This window comes from Chenopodium quinoa, unplaced genomic scaffold, assembly GCF_001683475.1.
Source record: "Chenopodium quinoa cultivar QQ74 unplaced genomic scaffold, ASM168347v1, whole genome shotgun sequence".
Classification (NCBI taxonomy): Eukaryota; Viridiplantae; Streptophyta; class Magnoliopsida; order Caryophyllales; family Amaranthaceae; genus Chenopodium; species Chenopodium quinoa.
This window is the reverse complement of record NW_018743920.1, coordinates 8,705,645-8,725,889: the sequence shown is the minus strand read 5'-3', so window position 1 is coordinate 8,725,889 and position 20,245 is coordinate 8,705,645. Positions and strand designations below refer to the sequence as shown.

The window sequence follows — 20,245 nt, the reverse complement described above, 5'->3', positions numbered from 1 at the left end:
TGCGAGGATTGTGGTTGCTTTTAATTCTTATTTAATATTGTAACATTTTAGTTTTACAAAAATGTGGTCAGCCCAAATTACATGGAAAGGGCAATGGTAAATAAAATGTGGAAACAAACAAGCCATTTAAACGGCAACTATGACACTGACTAGTGACTAGGGTATGATTTCAATAAATATACAAAACTAAATAGTAACTACATACAACTAATGCAATTAACCCACACGCTTCCGCTTTGATCGCTTACTCTTCTTTGGAGTGGAATACTTGGGATTCTGCTTGCTGCTACTTGATGCATATGCCTCTTCCAATTCATCCTGTCAAAACATGCTCACAAGAATGAATCATCCGCATTAAATTACCAAGTTAGCACTTTTATATCATTACATGACTCTCGGAGTACAGCTGAATAATGGAAGCATGGAAAATTTTCAAACAAAGGAATTAAATTTAAATACCGATAATCAGAGAGCTTCAGGTCAAAGGAATAATATTCAAGCCATTATAGCACCAAGATGATGTTTCACTCCTAAATTTTATACAGAAATCCACTACAAAACAAAAGAACAGTGGCTCACACATACATTCCTCTTGAACACAAGATGCACAATGGCACTCAAGAAAATAAGAACTACAGGTCTCCATCCTTTGGAGACATAATTTTACACAGTAATTTGATTAGTCGAGGAAAATATACACATTACAGTTCTTCGACATGCAACAAGCACTTTCTATATAAGGTCCAGAAATAAGAAATTTGGTATTTCTTATCAATCTCAATGCCCACAATTATATACACTACAACACATCAATGCAATTACACATAAAAGTTTAAAACTATCTCCAGTGCTACTCACCGATGTGTGGATCAAAAAGATAATTACCAAGCCAACTGTAAGGCATTTCATTAGTTACACTTAAAGTGATAGTTTCATAAATCTGACATACCATAAGATAGGTATGGTTCCAGAATGGGCAGAATCCACTTCATAACCATCAGTCATAAAATACTACTTTAGAAATGGTTAAAAGTTTAAACAACACATGCCTTATTAGCTATCAACTGGCTTCAAAACTTTAAACATCTTATAATACAAATGACTCAAAATCAATTCAAGTTTGATGTAATATATTAATTATATATCATTCCATACCATGGCCACACAAGAACATATGCACCAAGTTAGATGAGCAGTCCAAGTCCCCACAAACATGAACAACAAAGTATTTTACACGAAGAAATGTTATCTACTAACACTAGCATGCCAAGGGTCAGGACTGCCACCAACATAAAGCTTTCTGGGAATTTAGCAAACAGTTAAAGACTATTAGCCTTAGTGACATCTGTTCATATATAATATATCCATGGTCAGCTACTCACTGTTTCTTTCAATTCATCATCTGACCCTATTTCAGAATCAATAACAGATGCCTGATCATCTGGTAGTGCTTTGCTCATTTCTTGCCTTCTCACTTCTCCTTTGAATTGTCTAGACCTATTTTAAATATTTTTAAGAGGAATATTAGGTTAGCTGTCAAGAGAAACACAAAAATATCGAAGTTATAACATCTGAGAATGATTCAAACCTGTCATCAATTTGAGCAGGTTGGGATACAGACCGCTTTGCCTTTCCAGCACTAATAATTCCACTGGCGTTCTCATTCACAACAGGCTTAGCACCACCAAATTTGCGTAACCATACCTGCTGTGCAGTACTGAGGACATTATTTGTAAACCTGTCAACCAAAATTGTATAGTTTAGAGGATGAGTCGTTTACGATAAAGTATATTTGACATTCCTTTGTACTATTGACTATAGTTCAAGTCATGGAACAAAAACAAGTCTGATAAAACATTTTTTTCTAGTACTGATTTTAACTAAAGAAATATAAGTTTCATCACGATTTAATAGAGGAACATTCCTCCAAAACTATGACCAGTTATACATGATAGTATGATACCATTATGGTGCTGCCAATGCAGGTATATGCGAATAGTATGAGATGCTACAACAATCAAGATAAATGGGAAAGGAAAGAAGGATTTGGGAACAGACCAGTAGATGGATAATCCGGATGGGACGGATAAGGAAAAATAGCCAATCATAAGAGGAAGGAACTTGAGAACGAGAAGTGAATTCTTCTGAGACGGGTCAGTCTGTCCAAGAATTTCTTTCAGCAATTATTAACATTAAATTTAAAATTTATATATATATATATATAATTATTTTTATCTTTTTTTTTTTAAAAAAAAAAAAAAAGGTGAAGGATAAAAAACAGAAGAAATATCATTACTTGGGGAGGCTTCATCAACTCCATCGAAACATATTGCGAGACAACTAGCAGAACGGGCAGAACAAGATAGGCTGCAGTATCACTCCAGCCAATAGGGGGGTGACCATCCTGCAAGGTGGCATGAAAAGATTGTGATTCACAAGACCATAAACAAATTCAGCACTCATAAGATGTATAATTGTATATCCTTTAGAACATGACATGAAAATATAAGTCAATGAGTAACAAATAAGTACCCGAGCTTATATTATAGGAAAGAAGACAAACAAAAAAACTGATAAGCAAGCAGCAATGACTCAAACAGAAAAAGAAAAATGAAGGGAGCTGAGGAAAGACTTTCTGAATGATTTGTGGCCAGCAGCTCAGCTGTTAGACTGGCCAGCTAATATATGAGTGAAAGATGATTAATTTGCTGCTGAAGCGATTACAATGAGGAAAAAGTTATTAAAAAAAAAAAAATTTAAAAAAAAAAAAAAAAAAAAAAAAAAAAACAGAAGAAAAAAAAAGGAGCTATGCAAGTGATAACAACCCAGAGTCAAAAGCTAAAAAACACAGCAGACAACTCCCTCGTTGTAGGATTGGTATGGCAAAAGATCAATTCAAGGAATCAAGGATGCATAAGGAGTTGCAATTAGGTTGAAGAAGTGCTGCGAGGTTCGCCCGCACAGCTTGGAGGTTTGACTGAACATGAAGTTGGAAATTTGGCTCAAACTCACTGCCTAAAAGTTTGGCCGAACCTCAAGAGGAGTTCACCCGAACCACCAAAGGTTTGCCTGAACCAGGGGATGGTTCGCCCGAACCTCATGACCCTGTTTTGCGGCTCGGTTCTTTGGGTTTGCGGTGTGTTTTAATCTTAGCCGTTGGATTGTTTCGAAAGCCCTAGACTATATTACCTTAGCCCACTTTTATGAAGTATTCACAAACATTTAAACACTTCTTGAGGGTTTATGAGAGGTTTTGTGAGGAGCATTGAAATCTCCTACAACTCATGCTTGTATTCTTGAGTTCATCCATCATCCTACTCCATACGGTAAGGTTGGTTTTGCTCCCGGTTCTCGGGTTTTCCCACGACCCACGGTAACATCGTCTCCTTTAATTTGCTTATTTCTTCATTACTTGTTCTGGGTTGATTGCTTGCTTTCTTCATTGTTATTGTGGGTGTCAATTGCAATTAGTTTCCACTCTAAATCATTAAAATCACAATTCAACCTCTCTGATCCATAATCAGTCATTTCAATGCCTTTCGCTCCATTCCCTTGTATATTATATACACTTTACCATCCAGATTCTACTAACAATTGTGCCATTCCATAGAATGAACTAACTGAAACATTTTGACCTCTTTATAATAATATTATCCTCTCTGTTTTTACAAATCCCTGTAAATAAAATTCAAACCATACAGATTAAAAATCAATCTCTACAGCAAATCCACGGCATTTCTCTCCACCAATAGAAAACTGAAATCTCCAGGGGGTCTAAAGACAAGTTATAAAAGATGAAAGGTTCTTGTTGATTTTACAAGGATATAGCCACGATTGGCAAGCGATTGTGGCCATTTCAAGCCTAAAACAGAAAAACATTTAGTAATATACACACATACATTCTGATCACTGACTGAAGATCTCTCATTAAGAATTATCTTTCATCACATCAGGTTTGGCTCCGCACATTTCTACTGTGACCCAATTTCCCTTCAGTTTCTCTTCACAGTTTTACACTAACCAACTTCAAAAAGTGATTATAGCTAAATTGTTAAACTATTATGGACCCAATATAGACCTTAATTGACAGCAATTGAATCCAGCTTAAAAATATATAAAGTATTCTTAAACTCAACTCCCAGATTTACTAGCTCCAAAGAAAACTCTAAGAAAAAAAATATCAAGATATTCGCCTATCTAAAAAGTTGTAGTCTCCTCAAAAAAGTACAAACCCTATTTAAAGTGGGCTTTGTAAAGGGAAGGCACTACAATCTAAACCAATAAAACAATAACCAATCACTAAAAATCTAGGCATTTAACCAAAATAGTCAAATCATGTCCTTGGCAATTTATAAGCACATAAAATATAGTCAAAGTAAAATGAATAAAAATTGCAATCTTAGTTTAATTCAAAAGTATCAAGCAAGTAAACAATTAGCACATGATGTCCATTGGAGAATTAAACATGACAGAGAAGAGATTATTGCTAGAATAAGTTCACTAGTTTCAAGGCAAAAGTACCACAAAAGGAAAGAGCCAGGAGATGCCGGCCCCACTTTGGCGTGCAGCAATTGTAGTTGGCCCGCCCAAAGAAGGAATCCAAAAAAAACCTTCTGTCAGCAGTCCCTTCAAGTACAAAAGTTCAGATGGCCAGTTAATACTTAAATGCAAAAGTAATATATGAGTTTACTTTAAAAAGGAAATTTATCAGCACATAGCTCGCTAAATACCTCATTAGCTACATTCGAAAGAGCTTGATACAATCCTATCCAGACCGGTATTGTTGCCAAAGTTGGTAAGCACCCTATAAAATGTGAATGTAGGAGAAACTAAGACATCAGTATATCTTCCATACCATCAAAACAGATGGTAACAAGAGAAAGTTAAGATGGTATAAATTTAATGTTTAAGCAGCATTTGGCTAGCAGTCATTATAAAGAATTTGGAATTTTGCCAAAGTCCCTGACCATAATATACCTCACAGAGTCACTGTCAATATATAACTGCAGACCAGGTAACCACCAAGCTATAAGACACAACATATAAGATTGCGTGATTGCCACTTATCATTTTAGTATTATGACTATATATGAAAAATTACTACGTATAATAATTGTGTTGAATTGACCAGGGACAAACACAATCAGGGAAAGTTGCTCAACATAATCTACATAGTAGATTAGTGGAGACCAACTAAGAGATTGGACCAGCTAAGAAACAAGACAAACCAGAAAGATGCCTGCAGGACAACCAACTCATATTCAGACCATATATCCAGGCCCAAGTACAAGATTGAAGGAAGTCAGAAGGTCAGTTGCTCCAATTAATTCGGATTTTCTGCCAGACTTCAGGTTCCCTACCCGTTCTAAAAGAAGAAAAAAAAATTAAAAGGCATGTCGAACTAGAACCAATGTCCAAGTCAGCATTCAATTAAACTCTTAGACTTTTAGTTGCTATCATTCTTTCCTAAATATATTCCTCCTGTTATTCGCTACATTTAGTACAAATAAATTTGCATGGTAAGAGACTGATTCACTGGAGCTATAATTATCTATTAACAATTTTTCCTTACCAAATGGAATAATGGATGTTAAATAAAATTGGCTGAGCTAAAAAGAAAAAGCTTTCATTGTCGACTCTTCCAACTACGTAACGAGTTGTGTAGTAGATCATATGCTACCTTTCACAATTAGCAGCATCAAAAGTAGAAAAGTTTATCCTTTATTTTCATAATAGCATATAGATGATATAACAAAGTTGGAATCCAGATTTGAACCTTGTGTGTTTGTTTAAAATCGTCATGTTAAAAAAGGGTTGTGAAAATCTAAACCTAGCTACAAACAAAATGGTTGTTTCCAATAATGTACTATTTCTTGAAAAACAACTTCCATCTCATTTCTCATCCTATCTATCTATTACTCTATACTAAGGCCATGCTTAGATTGGGGTTAAAAAATAAAGGGGCTAATAAAAGTCAAGTTAGGAAAAATATAAGTGATTAGAGGTGGTGTTGTAGGGAGATAAGGTGTTTATAAATGAATAAGGTATCTGTGACATGAGGAAAAGAGAGAGGTGGAGGAATCATCATCCTCATAATGAGGATAATAGTTAATCACCCTCCCCCTAGTGTAACCATTACCCTTAAAATGAGGGTAATAGACCTAATAGTTCCCCCTATCACCACACCACCATTACATAAAACTCCTTGCAATCACTCCATCATTATCTCCTCCTCCCCTATATTTACATTCATTTTGTTTAGTTTGACTCTTATTTCCCTAGTAACACATTACTCTCAATCCAAGCATGCCCTAAATTGGAATTTTTAGGAGGGAATTTTCCCTCCTAAACTCTACTTTTTTTTTTTTTTTTTTTTTTGGGGGGGGGGGGGGGAGTAGAAGCATTAAAATGCCTAGGAAATTCATCATATTTATTTATTATTATTATTTTTTTTTTGAAGACTATTATTATAATTGACTATTGGGTTATATTTCTCTACAAACTTCTATATTTTAATCATCAATAATTTTAAAAAACCGAGCATGGGTCGGGATTCATCTAGTTCTTATTCTAATTCAATCAAATTCCTTTACATCCTCATTCCTCGCCAAATAAAAGTGAAAATATATAGTAACAACTGAAGGGGTTAACAAGTTTGAAAGTAAAGAAAATACTCCAGACATAAAAATAAATAAAAAAAAGATATGAATTCATAAGAGAGATTCACCTGCCAATGGATTGACCCCAGCCTGCTTGTAAAGACGTGATGTCTCGAGTTGAATTCTTTCCTGAAAAAAAATAACAAATAGCCTCATCAAAACATGTTCCTATATGACAATTGCAATAACATCAATTATATCATTGTTGTCAATTGTTATAGGAGGAAAAAGAGTAGAAGGGTAATAGACAATAAGGCAAAATAATGGAATTTTATTGCTTTGGCAATATATGACAAGCACACTGCACACCAAATGTATTGCACTTCGCAATATATGACAAGCACACTGCACACCAAATGTATTGCACTAGCTTCAATTTAATCTTGCCACATGACAAGTTCACCCTTTTGATTATTCGGTTTGATAGATCCTTAATTTCTTATAAAAGTAAAACTTGATAAATGGTGCAATAACATCAGAAAACATATGTTAATCACAGAGGAATTTTTAATGCTGCACTATGCTGGAAATGAGCGACACGTGAAAGTTCCAAAACCAGCTCAAGCAACAACCAATATAGGGTATTAAAAACAGTACAATACGGCGAAAGGCTAACAACCTGATTTCCTTTGTATCTTTCTTGTATGGCTTTTATCTTTGGTTGGAGATTTTGCATTGCCATCGTTGATTCAACCTGTAAACAAGAGAGATGTCAACAAGCCATTCACTATTATAAAAGCACCAAGCAATTCACGTTATTCAGATTTCAGTCAAATCACACCGTCCTAGTTTCAACTGGGAAGCTTCCTAAGTTTGTATTTGATTTTCTCCCTTTGAGAGAATTGTGAAGCTAAAGCAGACATTTGTTTATATTTATGCAGATGCATATGCTGCATGGGCATACACTCAATTATAAAGGGGCTTTCAACCTTGATGAGTTGATGGCATGCCAATATCTGAACCAGAGATCAATGAGTAGGATTCTTGGACGTGCAAAACTATGTCGAAATTATGCAGTAGGTCAGGATATTTTAAGGACAAGATATGTGTCGTACACTCATTTTGAACAACCTTTTCAGAAGCAAGTCATTGGTTATTAATTTTTTCCAATTAAGATGTGCAGAGGGAGAGTCTAGAGTGAAGCACAAACCTGTTGCTTTGTCAAAGGAAAAGTTGCTACTTTCACGAGGACGGTAAGTAATATGATTGCAAATCCATATGAATAAGGCACATGTAAAGTTGAGAGCCCATCCTTCAGAACCTATCCAGTAAAAAAAAAAAAAAAGTATGGTTCACAATTTAAATACATTTGCATATTTTAAGTAACAAGTTATACAACAAAAATCAACTAATGAACTTTACACAATACCAAGTTTGCAAAGGTCATGTAATACACAACTTACCTTAAACACCAGACAAACTGAAAAATTTGTGTTACCAATAAGAACCATTAAATCATAACCTTTAATTCCCAAGGTATGCCATACTCATGATTTTCTTGTGTAAACCCTTTTCTTCTACTCTTAAGGCTATAAATTCCAGGATATCGAGTTCATTAATGTCCTTTTGTAGCTCTTCTATCCATGCCATCCTTAAAAATCCTCAACTCCTTTTAATATCTTTATCATCCCAATTCCCAACACTTCATTCTCCGGACCAATACCTCCTGGCATAGTGGCATTGACGTCGAATATGTACAAACCATCACTATTGGTGTCCTTCACCTTATGCTCAATAGCCTCAACTTCCACTCTAACCCTATCGTGAATATCTTCATCACAGATCCTATTTCTCCTTGCTTTACAGGTATCACAACACATTCCACCTCCATGTACTCATCAACCAATTTTGTTATTATGACATAAGACTATACATGTGAACAATATCATAACTAGCAGTAAATCAACATACTTCTAATTTTCTAAACAAAATAATGTCAAGATTTCCAAACTTCAACCTTAATATGTCAAAATCACTGGAAAATTTTACTAAACATCTGAAACCAAACCTTCCAAATTTTCATCATTTGACCGCAGAATAATCTTTTCTTAATCACTATTCACTAACTAATCCACCAATCACAAAAAAACAAGCAGCAACTTATGACTATTAGCTAGTAAAACAACAAGACTATATTGTAATCAAAATAAATTGTTTAAACATCAAAAATTCTTATAACATGTCCTAATTCAATTACTTAATCAGCACCTTTGCTAGGCAATTCAACAATTTCACAAATCAAAAACAAAATCATACATAATCAATTTATACGTATAATTTTGCACAACAAAACATAACAATTACAAAATTCATACTACTAGCCAGTCAAACAACAAGACTATGTTGTAATCAAAATCAATTGCATAAACATCGAAAATTCTTATTATATATCCTAATTCAATTACTTAATCAGCACCTTTGCTAGGCAATTCAACAATCTCACAAACCACAAACAAAATCATACATAATCAATTTATACGTATAATTTCGCACAACAAAACATAACAATTACAAAATTCATACAAACAATTGAATATACCTTCAAAACAACTTCCATGGCGTCCGAAATAAACCCGAACCATCCACCATTTTTCTGAACCGGAGCTACAGAAGCGTCAGGAGAAGCCGTAACAGCAGCATCAGCAAGAGTATAAATAAGACTTTCAGCTCTACTAAAAACCGCGCTCAAATCAATCGAACTATCAATCGAAGAAATTGGAGGAATTTCCTGGAAACTGAACTTCACAGTAGTACTGATAATTTTGCTTCGATGAGGAAGAGAGTAAATACCATGGCGATATGATTTCGAAGGTAATACAGTTCCGAAAAATGGCGAGGATGAAATTAGGGTTCTCGCCATTGAAGGAGAGGGGAAGAAGGATTCAATTGGTCATGAGATGATGAGAGAGAAAATGGGAATTTGGGTTGGATTGTGTTTCAGCGTAGAATGGGAAGAGGTGGTGGTGGTGGAACAAGGGCTGCTATTCGTTGTTTTTTATTTCTACGCATTATCCGTTTAAACGAAATTATGGAATTTGGAGGGGGATTTTTTTTAATTGTGGCCAATGGTTGAGTGACACGTTTGTTATTAGTATGTGGGGTTGTTTGGCAATCAGTGGTTAGCCGTTGGCTGTTGGCTTGTTTGTTTAGCTTGTTTGACTAGCTAGAAATATTAGCAGTATAGATTGACTTTTTAAATTAGTTGTTTAAGACGGCTGTTTACAAAAGTGTTTGGTAAAATTATTAATGGTTGTTAGCTGTTTATTAGTGATAAAGTGGGCCAACAGGTTAAAAGCCAATATAAAACGCTACTCTTATTAACTTTTGGCTTTTGGCAGAAAAACCAACTTAAAAACCAACTATCAAACATATTTTTTAGCTGTTTGACCAAACTAAAAAGTCAAAAGTTAGGCAAAAAGCCAATTGTCAAACACCCCTTGTATATAACAACGAATTATTTTAATTTTGAGCATTGTTAATGTCACTCGCTTTCTCTCCCAATAAATGGTAGGTAATCTATGATCCACGAACGCACTAAAGGCTAGTTAATAATGAATTGAGATCATAGGGATTGAATTTGCCAATTCTAGATTGAGTAGATTTTAAAATTTTATTTGTAATCTATAATAAGTCGTAGTTTTAATTCTCACAACCAATTGCCTAAGATTGATCAAAGAAATTATACTCGTAGATCACTAGAGCAATCCAGCCACATATCCAAATTCAACAAACAAATAAAAGAAAATGCCTGCAAAACCTAGACATACTCTAGGAATTGCACTCACTTTTTAGAAATGACAAAGGTTGTTCTAGCGATTTTGAAGAAATTAAACCACCACAATTCTTAAAGTTATTAAGGAGGTGCTTGATGGCATAAAGAATCTTGAGAATTGGGGTACACAAAGTGGATGTTATGGGTGTTTGAAACTACCTTTTTTCTTTCTTTTTTTTAAAAAAAATGCAATGTTTGAAGTATGAGAATTCAAGAGAGATGTCTTTTACTCTATGAGCAGTACTGGTGCTTGTTTGGTACAAACACTATTAAAAGTGGTTGTTTTTTTCTTTTTTTTTTTTAATTTTTTTTAATAACATTACGAATATAATAATATCACATTATCACCAATTGCAAGGTACACCTAAATGATACAACTTTCGCATTGCACGTTCCCAAAATGAACACTATCGGGTCGAATGAATTCAAATATTCAATAATAGACATTTGTTGGCATTCCACCTTTAATAATCATATAACTTTTTGGACATAAATAGAGTTAATAATACAACAAAAGTTGATCTCATGTTTTAAATACTATTACGCACTTTTAAATATTTTAACTAACTAAATTAGTCGACAAAATATTATTGTATGCGTTAATTTCACAATGTATAATAGTAACATAAAAAAAAGGAAAATGATAAACATAACTCTATGTATAAGAAGCTCAAAAAGGAAATATTGATGAAAAAACATTAATTACATCGATCTGTGCGTGATTTTGTCATGAATTCCCAACTTAATTCCATTTTAAGAAGTACATTTAATGCTTATATATAACCTTAAGGGCTACATATATAATTACCCTAAAAAAATTGTATATTTTTCATCAGATCATCAAATTTTTTTCTTTTCTTTAAAGAACATTAATTATATGGTCTTACTACAAATTACTTGTATACGTTAAAGTTTTTACGAGAATTTAATAAGCTTGTTAGAGCCTGTTCTTTTGAGCAAAGCAAAACAATTTATTAATACTTAGCATAACAGATTTTAGCAGAGCACAACAGCTCAAAAGAACAGGTTTCTACTTGTCAAAAAAGCGTTAAGGTATGAGAAAAAAAAAAAAATTATGATATGAAGTAATTTTTTTTAAAATTTTAGACTGTAATTAAAATTGTTTTTCATACTTCCGTAAAAAAATAAAAGTTTTCCATACTAAAGCAAGCGTCATGTTGGACCTACAAAAACGAGGTTAAATTTGACCAAAAACAAAATGACCCGGTAAAATCACCTTGAGTATTCTCTAGAACTTCCTCCTCATTGGCTCGCTCCCAAGGGGAAAATTTCGAACCAACCAAACCAACCCAACGTAATAAAAGTTATATCCACGAGTCCAACTCAAAAATAGTAGATCTAAATCCAACGGCTCACCTTTCTCCGACCAAATCGAAAAACATTAAAAAACCCTAAAACACCCCAAGTCAGAATTTTCTCGAATCCAAATTTTTCGCCCCATTAAAAACGAGTAACCAAAAAAAAAAAAAAAAACAAAAAAAAGCGGGAAACCCTTCAAATGACAGATGGAAGAAGATAAGAGGGTTTAGGATTTACGAACGAACCAGAACCTTCTCGAAATGACGTTTTAGTCTTATAAAAAACACCCCTTTTCTTCTCTTTCAATCTCATTCAAATTTTTTCACAGCTTAAAAAAAAAAAAAAAAACTAAGCTCTCAAAAAATCAAAAAAAAAAAAAAGGAAAAGTTTCTCTGTTAGTTTGAGTTTTGCTAGGGTTACAGAAATGTCGTCTGGAAAGGGTGAAGGCCCGGCGATCGGAATCGATCTCGGCACGACATACTCGTGTGTTGGAGTGTGGCAACACGATCGTGTTGAGATCATTGCAAATGATCAAGGGAATCGAACGACGCCGTCTTATGTTGCGTTCACTGATACTGAGCGTTTGATTGGTGATGCTGCTAAGAATCAGGTCGCCATGAATCCTACTAACACTGTTTTCGGTATGATTTCTTTTCCTTTCTGTTATTTGATGATTTTATTTTTGAGTTTTTTTAGATGATCATGCATGTATTTACTCTGTTTTATGTTAGGGTTATTGTTGTGTAGGTTAATGTCTGTTGATTATATGGTTAAACATGATTTTAGGAGTTAATTAAGTGTATGATAACGTTTGGTGGATAGTTGATGATTATGCTTATGGATCGTGGCACTTTATGTTTCTGTTGACAAGAATAATAGTTTGTTGATTTATCTTATTTTTTAATATATTTGTTTAGATACGTGTTTTAGTATTCCGAATTTCTCATTTATGGATTAACGAGTCTTAAATCGGTATTATTAGTCGCATAAGATTTAGGGTTTTGTGTAAATTGCAGGTTAATTATATTTGATTATTTGGTTGATTATGATTAGTATGAGTTAGTTAGGTGCAAGAGAAGAATTTTGCATATTGTCGATGATTTTATTTATGGATCCTGACATTCTATGTTTTTGTATAGAATTTTACTACGACTTCTACGAGTTGTTGAAAGATTTATTATTTTATTTAAGGGAATAATCTTAGGCATCATGAATCACAGTTTGGATTGGTGCTAATAATCTGATAATGTTTAAGGTTTTGTGTGAATTGCATTTGATCCAAATATTAAAATAATTAATTTATTTAATTGAGTATTTTAGTTAGATCATACGAAGTTATTTATTTGAAATGTCAGATAATTTCTAGAACGCTTCTTGTTTTTGTAGCTTTTAATATATTATGAATTGAAGATATACTTTATGTTGTATATATTTGTACTCCAATTTTGTTCTGATTGTGCTTGGGTAAATTTCTGATTAAATATTTGAAATTTTGATTGTTATAGATGCCAAGCGATTGATTGGAAGAAGATTCAGTGATCCATCAGTGCAAGCTGATATGAAGTTATGGCCATTCAAGGTAATTGCTGGCCCAGCTGACAAGCCCATGATTGTAGTCAATCACAAGGGAGAGGAGAAGCAATTCTCTGCAGAAGAAATCTCATCTATGGTCCTAACAAAAATGAAGGAAATCGCCGAAGCGTTCCTCGGTTCTTCCATTAAGAATGCTGTGGTCACGGTTCCGGCTTACTTTAATGACTCCCAACGCCAAGCTACTAAGGATGCTGGTGTGATCTCTGGGCTTAATGTCATGCGTATCATTAACGAGCCGACTGCTGCTGCCATTGCGTATGGTCTTGACAAGAAGGCTAGCAGTAGCGGAGAGAAGAATGTGTTGATTTTTGATCTTGGAGGTGGTACTTTTGATGTGTCATTGTTGACTATTGAAGAAGGAATTTTCGAGGTTAAGGCAACTGCTGGTGACACTCACCTTGGTGGTGAGGATTTTGATAACAGGATGGTGAATCACTTTGTGCAAGAGTTTAAGAGGAAGCACAAGAAGGATATTAGTGGGAACCCGAGGTCTTTGAGGAGGTTGAGGACAGCTTGTGAAAGGGCAAAGAGGACATTGTCTTCAACTGCTCAGACCACTATTGAGATCGATTCTCTTTACGAGGGAGTTGATTTCTACACCACCATTACTCGAGCTCGTTTTGAGGAGTTGAACATGGATCTGTTCAGGAAGTGTATGGAGCCAGTTGAGAAGTGTTTGAGGGATGCCAAGATGGATAAGACTAAGGTAGATGATGTTGTGCTTGTTGGTGGTTCTACTAGGATTCCAAAGGTTCAGCAGTTACTTCAGGATTTCTTCAACGGCAAGGAGCTCTGCAAGAGCATTAACCCTGATGAAGCTGTTGCTTATGGTGCAGCTGTTCAGGCTGCAATTTTGAGCGGTGAAGGTAATGAGAAGGTGCAGGACTTGCTGTTGCTTGATGTTACTCCTCTGTCTCTTGGGTTGGAGACTGCTGGTGGTGTTATGACAGTGCTCATCCCAAGAAACACCACAATCCCCACGAAGAAGGAACAGGTGTTCTCGACATACTCGGACAACCAACCAGGTGTGTTGATTCAGGTCTTTGAAGGAGAGAGAACCAGAACTCGGGATAACAACCTGTTGGGCAAGTTTGAGCTCACTGGCATTCCTCCTGCACCAAGAGGTGTGCCTCAGATCAATGTCTGTTTCGATATTGATGCCAATGGTATCCTTAATGTCTCTGCCGAGGACAAGACTACTGGTCAGAAGAACAAGATCACAATCACAAATGACAAGGGTAGACTGTCCAAGGAAGAAATTGAGAGAATGGTGCAAGAGGCTGAGAAATACAAGTCAGAGGATGAAGAGCACAAGAAGAAGGTTGAAGCCAAGAACGCCCTTGAGAACTATGCTTACAACATGCGTAACACTATCAAGGATGACAAGATTGCTTCCAAGTTGCCCGAAGCTGACAAAAAGAAGATTGAAGATGCTATTGAACAGTCCATTCAGTGGTTGGATGGAAATCAGCTTGCAGAGGCTGATGAATTTGAGGACAAGATGAAGGAGCTTGAGGGTATTTGCAACCCAATCATCGCAAAAATGTACCAAGGCGGTGCTGGCCCTGATATGGGCGGTGCTAGCATGGATGAAGACGGTCCTGCTGCTGGTGGTGCAAGTGGTCCTGGTCCTAAGATTGAGGAGGTTGACTAAGTTGTTGCTGTTTTGAGGAATACCTGAGCTTTTGCTTTTATTCTGATATTGCTTTTATACTGCTATTAGTGTTAGTACCTTAGTAGTAAGGTTTGGGGAAACTTGTTTTTTTTTTTTTTTTTACTATATATTAGTAAAGATTTGAGTCTCGATTGTGGACTACTTTGGCAGTTAACAATTGTTTTCTGCCTGTTAGTTTTACCAACAATTATATAATGATAAAGTAATGTTCATTCCCCAAAATTTGACTTTCATTATTTCTGTTTCAAATCCAGTTTAACTTATGGAATGTGCTTATCATGCAAGTTCTCATAAAAATTTGTCAGGAATAATTTTAATTTTGCCTGGATTTCTTATGAATCCAAATTATATACTGTAAAAAGATTAAACTTCTAAACTATAAGAAACTAAGGTTGAAGATATGTACGATAGCAGCCAATTTTGACCTTTAAAAACATCAAGGTGTGTTGAAATTTGCTTTGTACAGATGTTCATCCTGCAATTTGACCTTTAGAAACATCAAGGTGTAGCAATATTTGTTTTGTACAATTATACAGATTTTCAGTGTGTATAATCTCAAATAAATTATTCAGGAATAATCTCAGTTTTGCCTGGATTTCTTGTTATAAATTTTAATTATGAAAACAGCTTAAAACTTCTCCACTATAAGAAACAACATTCGAAGGCGTGTACAATGCAGCCAATAAGACGTTTAGCAACATCAAGAAGATGCGGCGAAATCAAGTATACATCCGCTCCACTTAACAATTTCTGAGAGTAGTTAAAAAATACACTATACTACTATAGTGATGACTACATCTGTACAATGAATCAGAATAAATAAATTCAAAGATTCGTGATAAATATATAAATCCATAGCCAGTACTAACAATCAGATAGAATGGCAGCTGCCAGAAAATCAACGGAAACTATGACTTGTCATTAATATTTGATTATAATCGTACAAATTAATGAATCATGACAAAGAAGCCACTGAGGCGAAAGAATTTATCTACAGAATGTAAACTATTTCTATACATGTACAAATCAATGCATGTAATCTGCATAACATTAGGGGCATGCAGTCCGGCTTGTCGCACAGATTGGGCAATCCAGCTTTTTGCTGCTTGGTAGAATGGCGCCCAAAAGTAGCAAAGACAGCTGAAGATCTGCTGGTCAACAGTATTTAATAAGTTAGCTGCACAATATATGGTAACATTGTGAGGCATTATACGATTGATCTGCAGAAATTGCTGAATTTAGCTGCAAGAGTATTATAGAGTTGGGAGAGTAGACAAAAGAACAATCTGCAGTATTGATCCATTATTCAGAAAGATGGTACAACTATACAATTTCCAGGTTCTACAAGAAAACACTTCAACCAAAAGTTGCACTGTTCAGCTATGTCTCGTAATACAGTTTCCACATTCATTCGCATGCGTACTGCAAGAACCCTCCACAAAATAACAAATCCAATGACCGCTAAACCATTAAATCCATCAAATAGAAGAAAAAATAAACATAACAATGCAGTAAGATCTTACCATTAATCTCTGAACTTGACTTTGAAGGACGGGCGCAAACCCAAAACTCAAAGCTATTCAAATGCAAAAGAACAAAATCAGACCTATGATTTTTGTCAGACGGCAAAAACATCATGTACTACATGTGGGACTTTCTAATTCCTATATATATGGAGCCTAGCAACTACCAAGAGAATGATAACGTCAAGTATGTGAGCTGCCCTTACTTTAGTTCAGATAAGCCTCAGTCATGACAACAAGAGATCATTCCCACCAAGATGAGAGCGAAGGCAAATTGGAACCTCATGCTCTTCTGGACCTACACGGGGCTTAGGCACAGAAATTTCGAGAACTGTTCCAGAATTATCAAAATAAGCTTCCAACTTGGCATCATCAGGAATTCGGGAAGGAAGAGGAATTTCCCTTTTAAAGTCACCAGGGGGGCAGTGCTCAGGAGAAGGATCTGTAAGCTTAAACGTTCTGTCATTCCTCTGAATATACGGCATGCACGCTGTGCTCACAGATGTGACCTTGACTACGCCATGAGATATTGTATTCCACCAAGAAACTTTCACCTTCTGAAGATCTGTGAATGGCAGACTAATGACAATCATGTACCCATCATCATCCTCATAGATAGATTTTGCACAGGTGACTGGGCCATAAACATTTCTCATAACCCCAGTGAATTCAGGGGCCCACATGGGTTCAATTGGATGCACCTCTACCGCATCTTGCGTTCCATCAGAAGAATGTGTATTGGCTGGCAGACAAGAATCTTCATCATTTCCATGAGCAGGGACATCCTTCCTCTTCTTAGTTGCAGCAGCAGAGAGATCAAATACGTCATTCACATGGTTAGATGGCTGAGTGGACAGGTTCAATCCAGAGCCATTGAGCAATTTCTTTGAGTGACCATTGGCAGTGCTCTTCAAGGCAGGAAGTGGTCTCTCTAGTTCGAATTCTGTGCTTGGAAGGTTCCTCCACGAAGCAAACTCACTAGCTTCTTCTGGAAGAGAAAAGCTGAGGTCCCTTCCAGTGAGTTCCATCCACCTCCTCTGCTCTTCCTCATCAACAGCACTAAGATTTGGTTGTCGAACAATTTCAATCCCGTGAAGGCATTGAGGGTTAGAGAGTCCTCGATAATGTTTCCTTTGCATTTTGTGAGACCGAACAAAACCCTTTTCAACACTAAAAGGGAACGGCCTTTCCCCTTGCCGCGAATGCCCATTCATGTAGCTTCTCAATTGCATCTTCCCCAATGCATTCTCTGGCCTCTCCTTAAAAACCCACATATACATATTCTCCATATCATGTTGTACCAAGAAAGACTCCAGCTGAAGATCAGACTTCTCAAACCCCGAAACCCCATTACCATCCCTCACAATCTTGGTCTTCGATTTCTCATTCAACGAAGGCTTAAAGTAGAAGCTAAAAAAGAACCAAGCTCCCCACACACTATCAAGCCTCTTAGCACACTTTCGATTTCCATTCCCATTCCCATTCCCATTCCCGTTCCCATTCTTAGGAACCACCACATGAGTCTCCGGTTCATAAACCTGAGTCCCTAATCCAACCTCTAACATATCACAAGCCTCCTGATTCCAAGTCTGAGGAGGCGGAGGACTACGCTCCGCCGATAAGGGCAGATTAATATCAGGTGGACCAGGACGAGACAATATTATATGCCTACTAATCTCTCTTTCCTTTTCCTCATGAGATTTCGAACTCGAATCCATTGACAACAATGTTGATGGGTGATGATTCTCCATTGACAAGCTCGCTAACAAATCTTCCCCCATATCATCCACACCCCCAACAATCTATATTCAAGGGTCTTAAGAATTTTTTCAAACAAATCCCCAAGTCAATTCAAGCTAATCACTAGATAAAATCACACATAATCACCTCCAATTCTTAATATTTAGCATACTTCTATATCTATACATCAATCTCATATCTAATTGCACAAAAATTGAATTTAACAATCAAATAATCACTTTCAGCAGCTAAACAAGAAATTCAATAAATTTCTAAACCTAAAATACCAACAGGATTAATTGGTCAAAACCTAACCCTAGTAGAAATATGTAATTAGCTGATAATATTGACTCGACCCAAAATATATATAAATAAAGAAAAAAAAAAAGGAAATTTAAATCAAGGGTAATATAAATCAGGAAAGAGAAAAATCAAGAAAGTACCTTATAAGAGAAGAAGAATAAAAAGTATGGATTTTTTTTTTTTTTTTTTTTTTTTTGGGTCAGCAAAAAATTGAGATCTTCAACAAGAAAATTGACAGAGCTCCAAAAATGAGGAGAGAGAAAGAGACGGAGGAAGGAGGGAGGGAGGGAGAAACCGGGAGAGGCAACAACAGGGGCAAGCTTTCCTCTCTTCTCGTAGTAAAAAGACGAGTTTATCCTTTCTACAATTAAATTAAATTAAATGGCGTTAATGTCCACTGTTAATTAGACGTTGATGGATTTTAACGGTGAAAAGTTACCGTTTGGAGTTTGTTGAGCTTGAGGAGAAGACGGTGATGATCTATGATGACGCACGTTACGGTGAAGGGTTAATGGGTGGATTTGGTTGGCTCTAGACGTAATCGATGGGCTAGGGCCACAAATTTTAGTTTATTTGAAAAGTGGTATGTGGGCCATAGTTTGAGTTTATGTGGTTTAATATGATATAATAGTCCAGCCCAAGCCCAACTTAGTTTTTTTAAAGCCACCCTTTTTGATGCATGGTTAGGGAGCAAGAGTGAAGACTGAAGAAATCATATCTTTACTTGTACAGTTGTACTGTATTATTTTAAAGTCCAAATCTCCATAGTGTGCTTATTATTGATCATTTTTCTTATGTCAGCTCATGAAATATTATTTTAGTTTGTGGAAGTTAAGCAAAGTTCAAGTATAGAGAATATCAAAAGGTGAAATTTTGTAATATTTAATTCAACAAATTCAATTCACTCACTAGAATTCTGCACATTTCAAGTGTGAAAATCGAATGCAAAGGTGATTTGTAAATTCAATATATATTATAGTTGTATCCCGAGATAGGAGGTTAGAGTAAATGAGTAATTGGCTAGTTCTCCAACTTTCAGGCTTGAGGTTAGAGGTCGAATCTCACCAAGCTCATTATAGGAGGAATTTCCCTAAATCCCCTTCCTCCTAGGATAAACCTTCTCTTTGCTTGTTGTACGGACTTGTACCCCTTCTTACTTATTAAAAAAAAAAGATATGTGAACCATTTATGATTTATCTACACACTTAACACTCTCTCTAGGAATATCCCTCAAACCAAATTTCAAAGATCAATTCTATCTCAAGCAAATTTTTTTATTCAAAATTAAAAATTGCCAAATTTCATATACTCCTTACAATAAAGTTTTAAATTCACAAATTAGATAAGGATGCCAACTAATTTTAAAAGATCAAAAGTCATAAACTAAGGTCTAAAAATTAAAAGTATTGGTTTTCAACAATAGAAATTGCCAAAATTTATATACATACTAATTTTGAAAAAACATACGGAGTACATTACAAATATGGGTGGCAATAACATTTTTTTTTATGGGTAAGAAGGACTTTGACTTAGCCTCAAGTCTCACGTCTTTTTTGATCAAGCTAAGTATTGGCGGTCCAGATACTTGAGAGCAGATGAAACTATGAACGGATAAGATTTCCTACCCCCAAACACTATCATTTGACAAGATTCAAACCTT

The 20,245-nt window shown here is 35.5% G+C and overlaps 3 protein-coding genes across 7 annotated transcripts; 1 reads left to right on the top strand and 2 right to left on the bottom strand.

Annotated features, from left to right (window-relative positions):
• On the bottom strand, positions 1–9,661 carry LOC110688447 (inner membrane protein PPF-1, chloroplastic-like). The gene is made up of 11 exons (XM_021865199.1): positions 9,199–9,661; positions 7,810–7,920; positions 7,279–7,353; positions 6,728–6,788; positions 4,731–4,804; positions 4,522–4,626; positions 2,297–2,404; positions 2,059–2,159; positions 1,589–1,738; positions 1,383–1,497; positions 1–318 (listed from the first exon to the last, which is right to left on the bottom strand). Exons 1-11 carry the CDS (start codon positions 9,517–9,519, stop codon positions 217–219), a joined length of 1,323 nt encoding a protein of 440 aa, XP_021720891.1. The 5' UTR covers positions 9,520–9,661; the 3' UTR covers positions 1–216.
• A 2,373-nt stretch (positions 9,662–12,034) lies between these two features.
• Positions 12,035–15,252, top strand: LOC110688446 (probable mediator of RNA polymerase II transcription subunit 37c). Its single transcript, XM_021865198.1, has 2 exons — positions 12,035–12,392; positions 13,257–15,252. The coding sequence occupies exons 1-2, from the start codon at positions 12,176–12,178 to the stop codon at positions 14,996–14,998; spliced, it is 1,959 nt and encodes a 652-aa protein (XP_021720890.1). The 5' UTR covers positions 12,035–12,175; the 3' UTR covers positions 14,999–15,252.
• Positions 15,253–15,866: 614 nt separating this feature from the next.
• LOC110688445 lies at positions 15,867–18,948 on the bottom strand. Of its 5 annotated transcripts, none has more exons than XR_002504597.1 (3): positions 16,749–18,718; positions 16,543–16,595; positions 15,867–16,441 (listed from the first exon to the last, which is right to left on the bottom strand). XR_002504597.1 is itself a non-coding variant. In XM_021865195.1 (2 exons), exon 2 carries the CDS (start codon positions 18,321–18,323, stop codon positions 16,770–16,772), a length of 1,554 nt encoding a protein of 517 aa, XP_021720887.1. In that variant the 5' UTR covers positions 18,324–18,358; positions 18,726–18,948; the 3' UTR covers positions 15,867–16,769. The 5 variants fall into 5 exon arrangements, 2 of the variants coding, with proteins under 2 accessions (XP_021720887.1, XP_021720889.1); XR_002504598.1 differs by having other exon boundaries at positions 15,867–16,167; XR_002504596.1 differs by having other exon boundaries at positions 16,543–18,718.
• Positions 18,949–20,245: the final 1,297 nt, after the last annotated feature.

Coding starts and splice junctions, on each gene's coding strand:
- LOC110688445 (XM_021865195.1), bottom strand. CDS start 18,323: ATGGGGGAAGATTTGTTAGCGAGCTTGTCAATGGAGAATCATCACCCA.
- LOC110688446 (XM_021865198.1), top strand. CDS start 12,176: ATGTCGTCTGGAAAGGGTGAAGGCCCGGCGATCGGAATCGATCTCGGC. Junction 12,393..13,256: donor TCCTACTAACACTGTTTTCG/GTATGATTTCTT, acceptor TGATTGTTATAG/ATGCCAAGCGATTGATTGGA.
- LOC110688447 (XM_021865199.1), bottom strand. CDS start 9,519: ATGGCGAGAACCCTAATTTCATCCTCGCCATTTTTCGGAACTGTATTA. Junction 7,354..7,809: donor TTCCTTTGACAAAGCAACAG/GTTTGTGCTTCA, acceptor TCTTGTTTACAG/GTTGAATCAACGATGGCAAT. Junction 1,498..1,588: donor CCTGCTCAAATTGATGACAG/GTTTGAATCATT, acceptor TATTTAAAATAG/GTCTAGACAATTCAAAGGAG.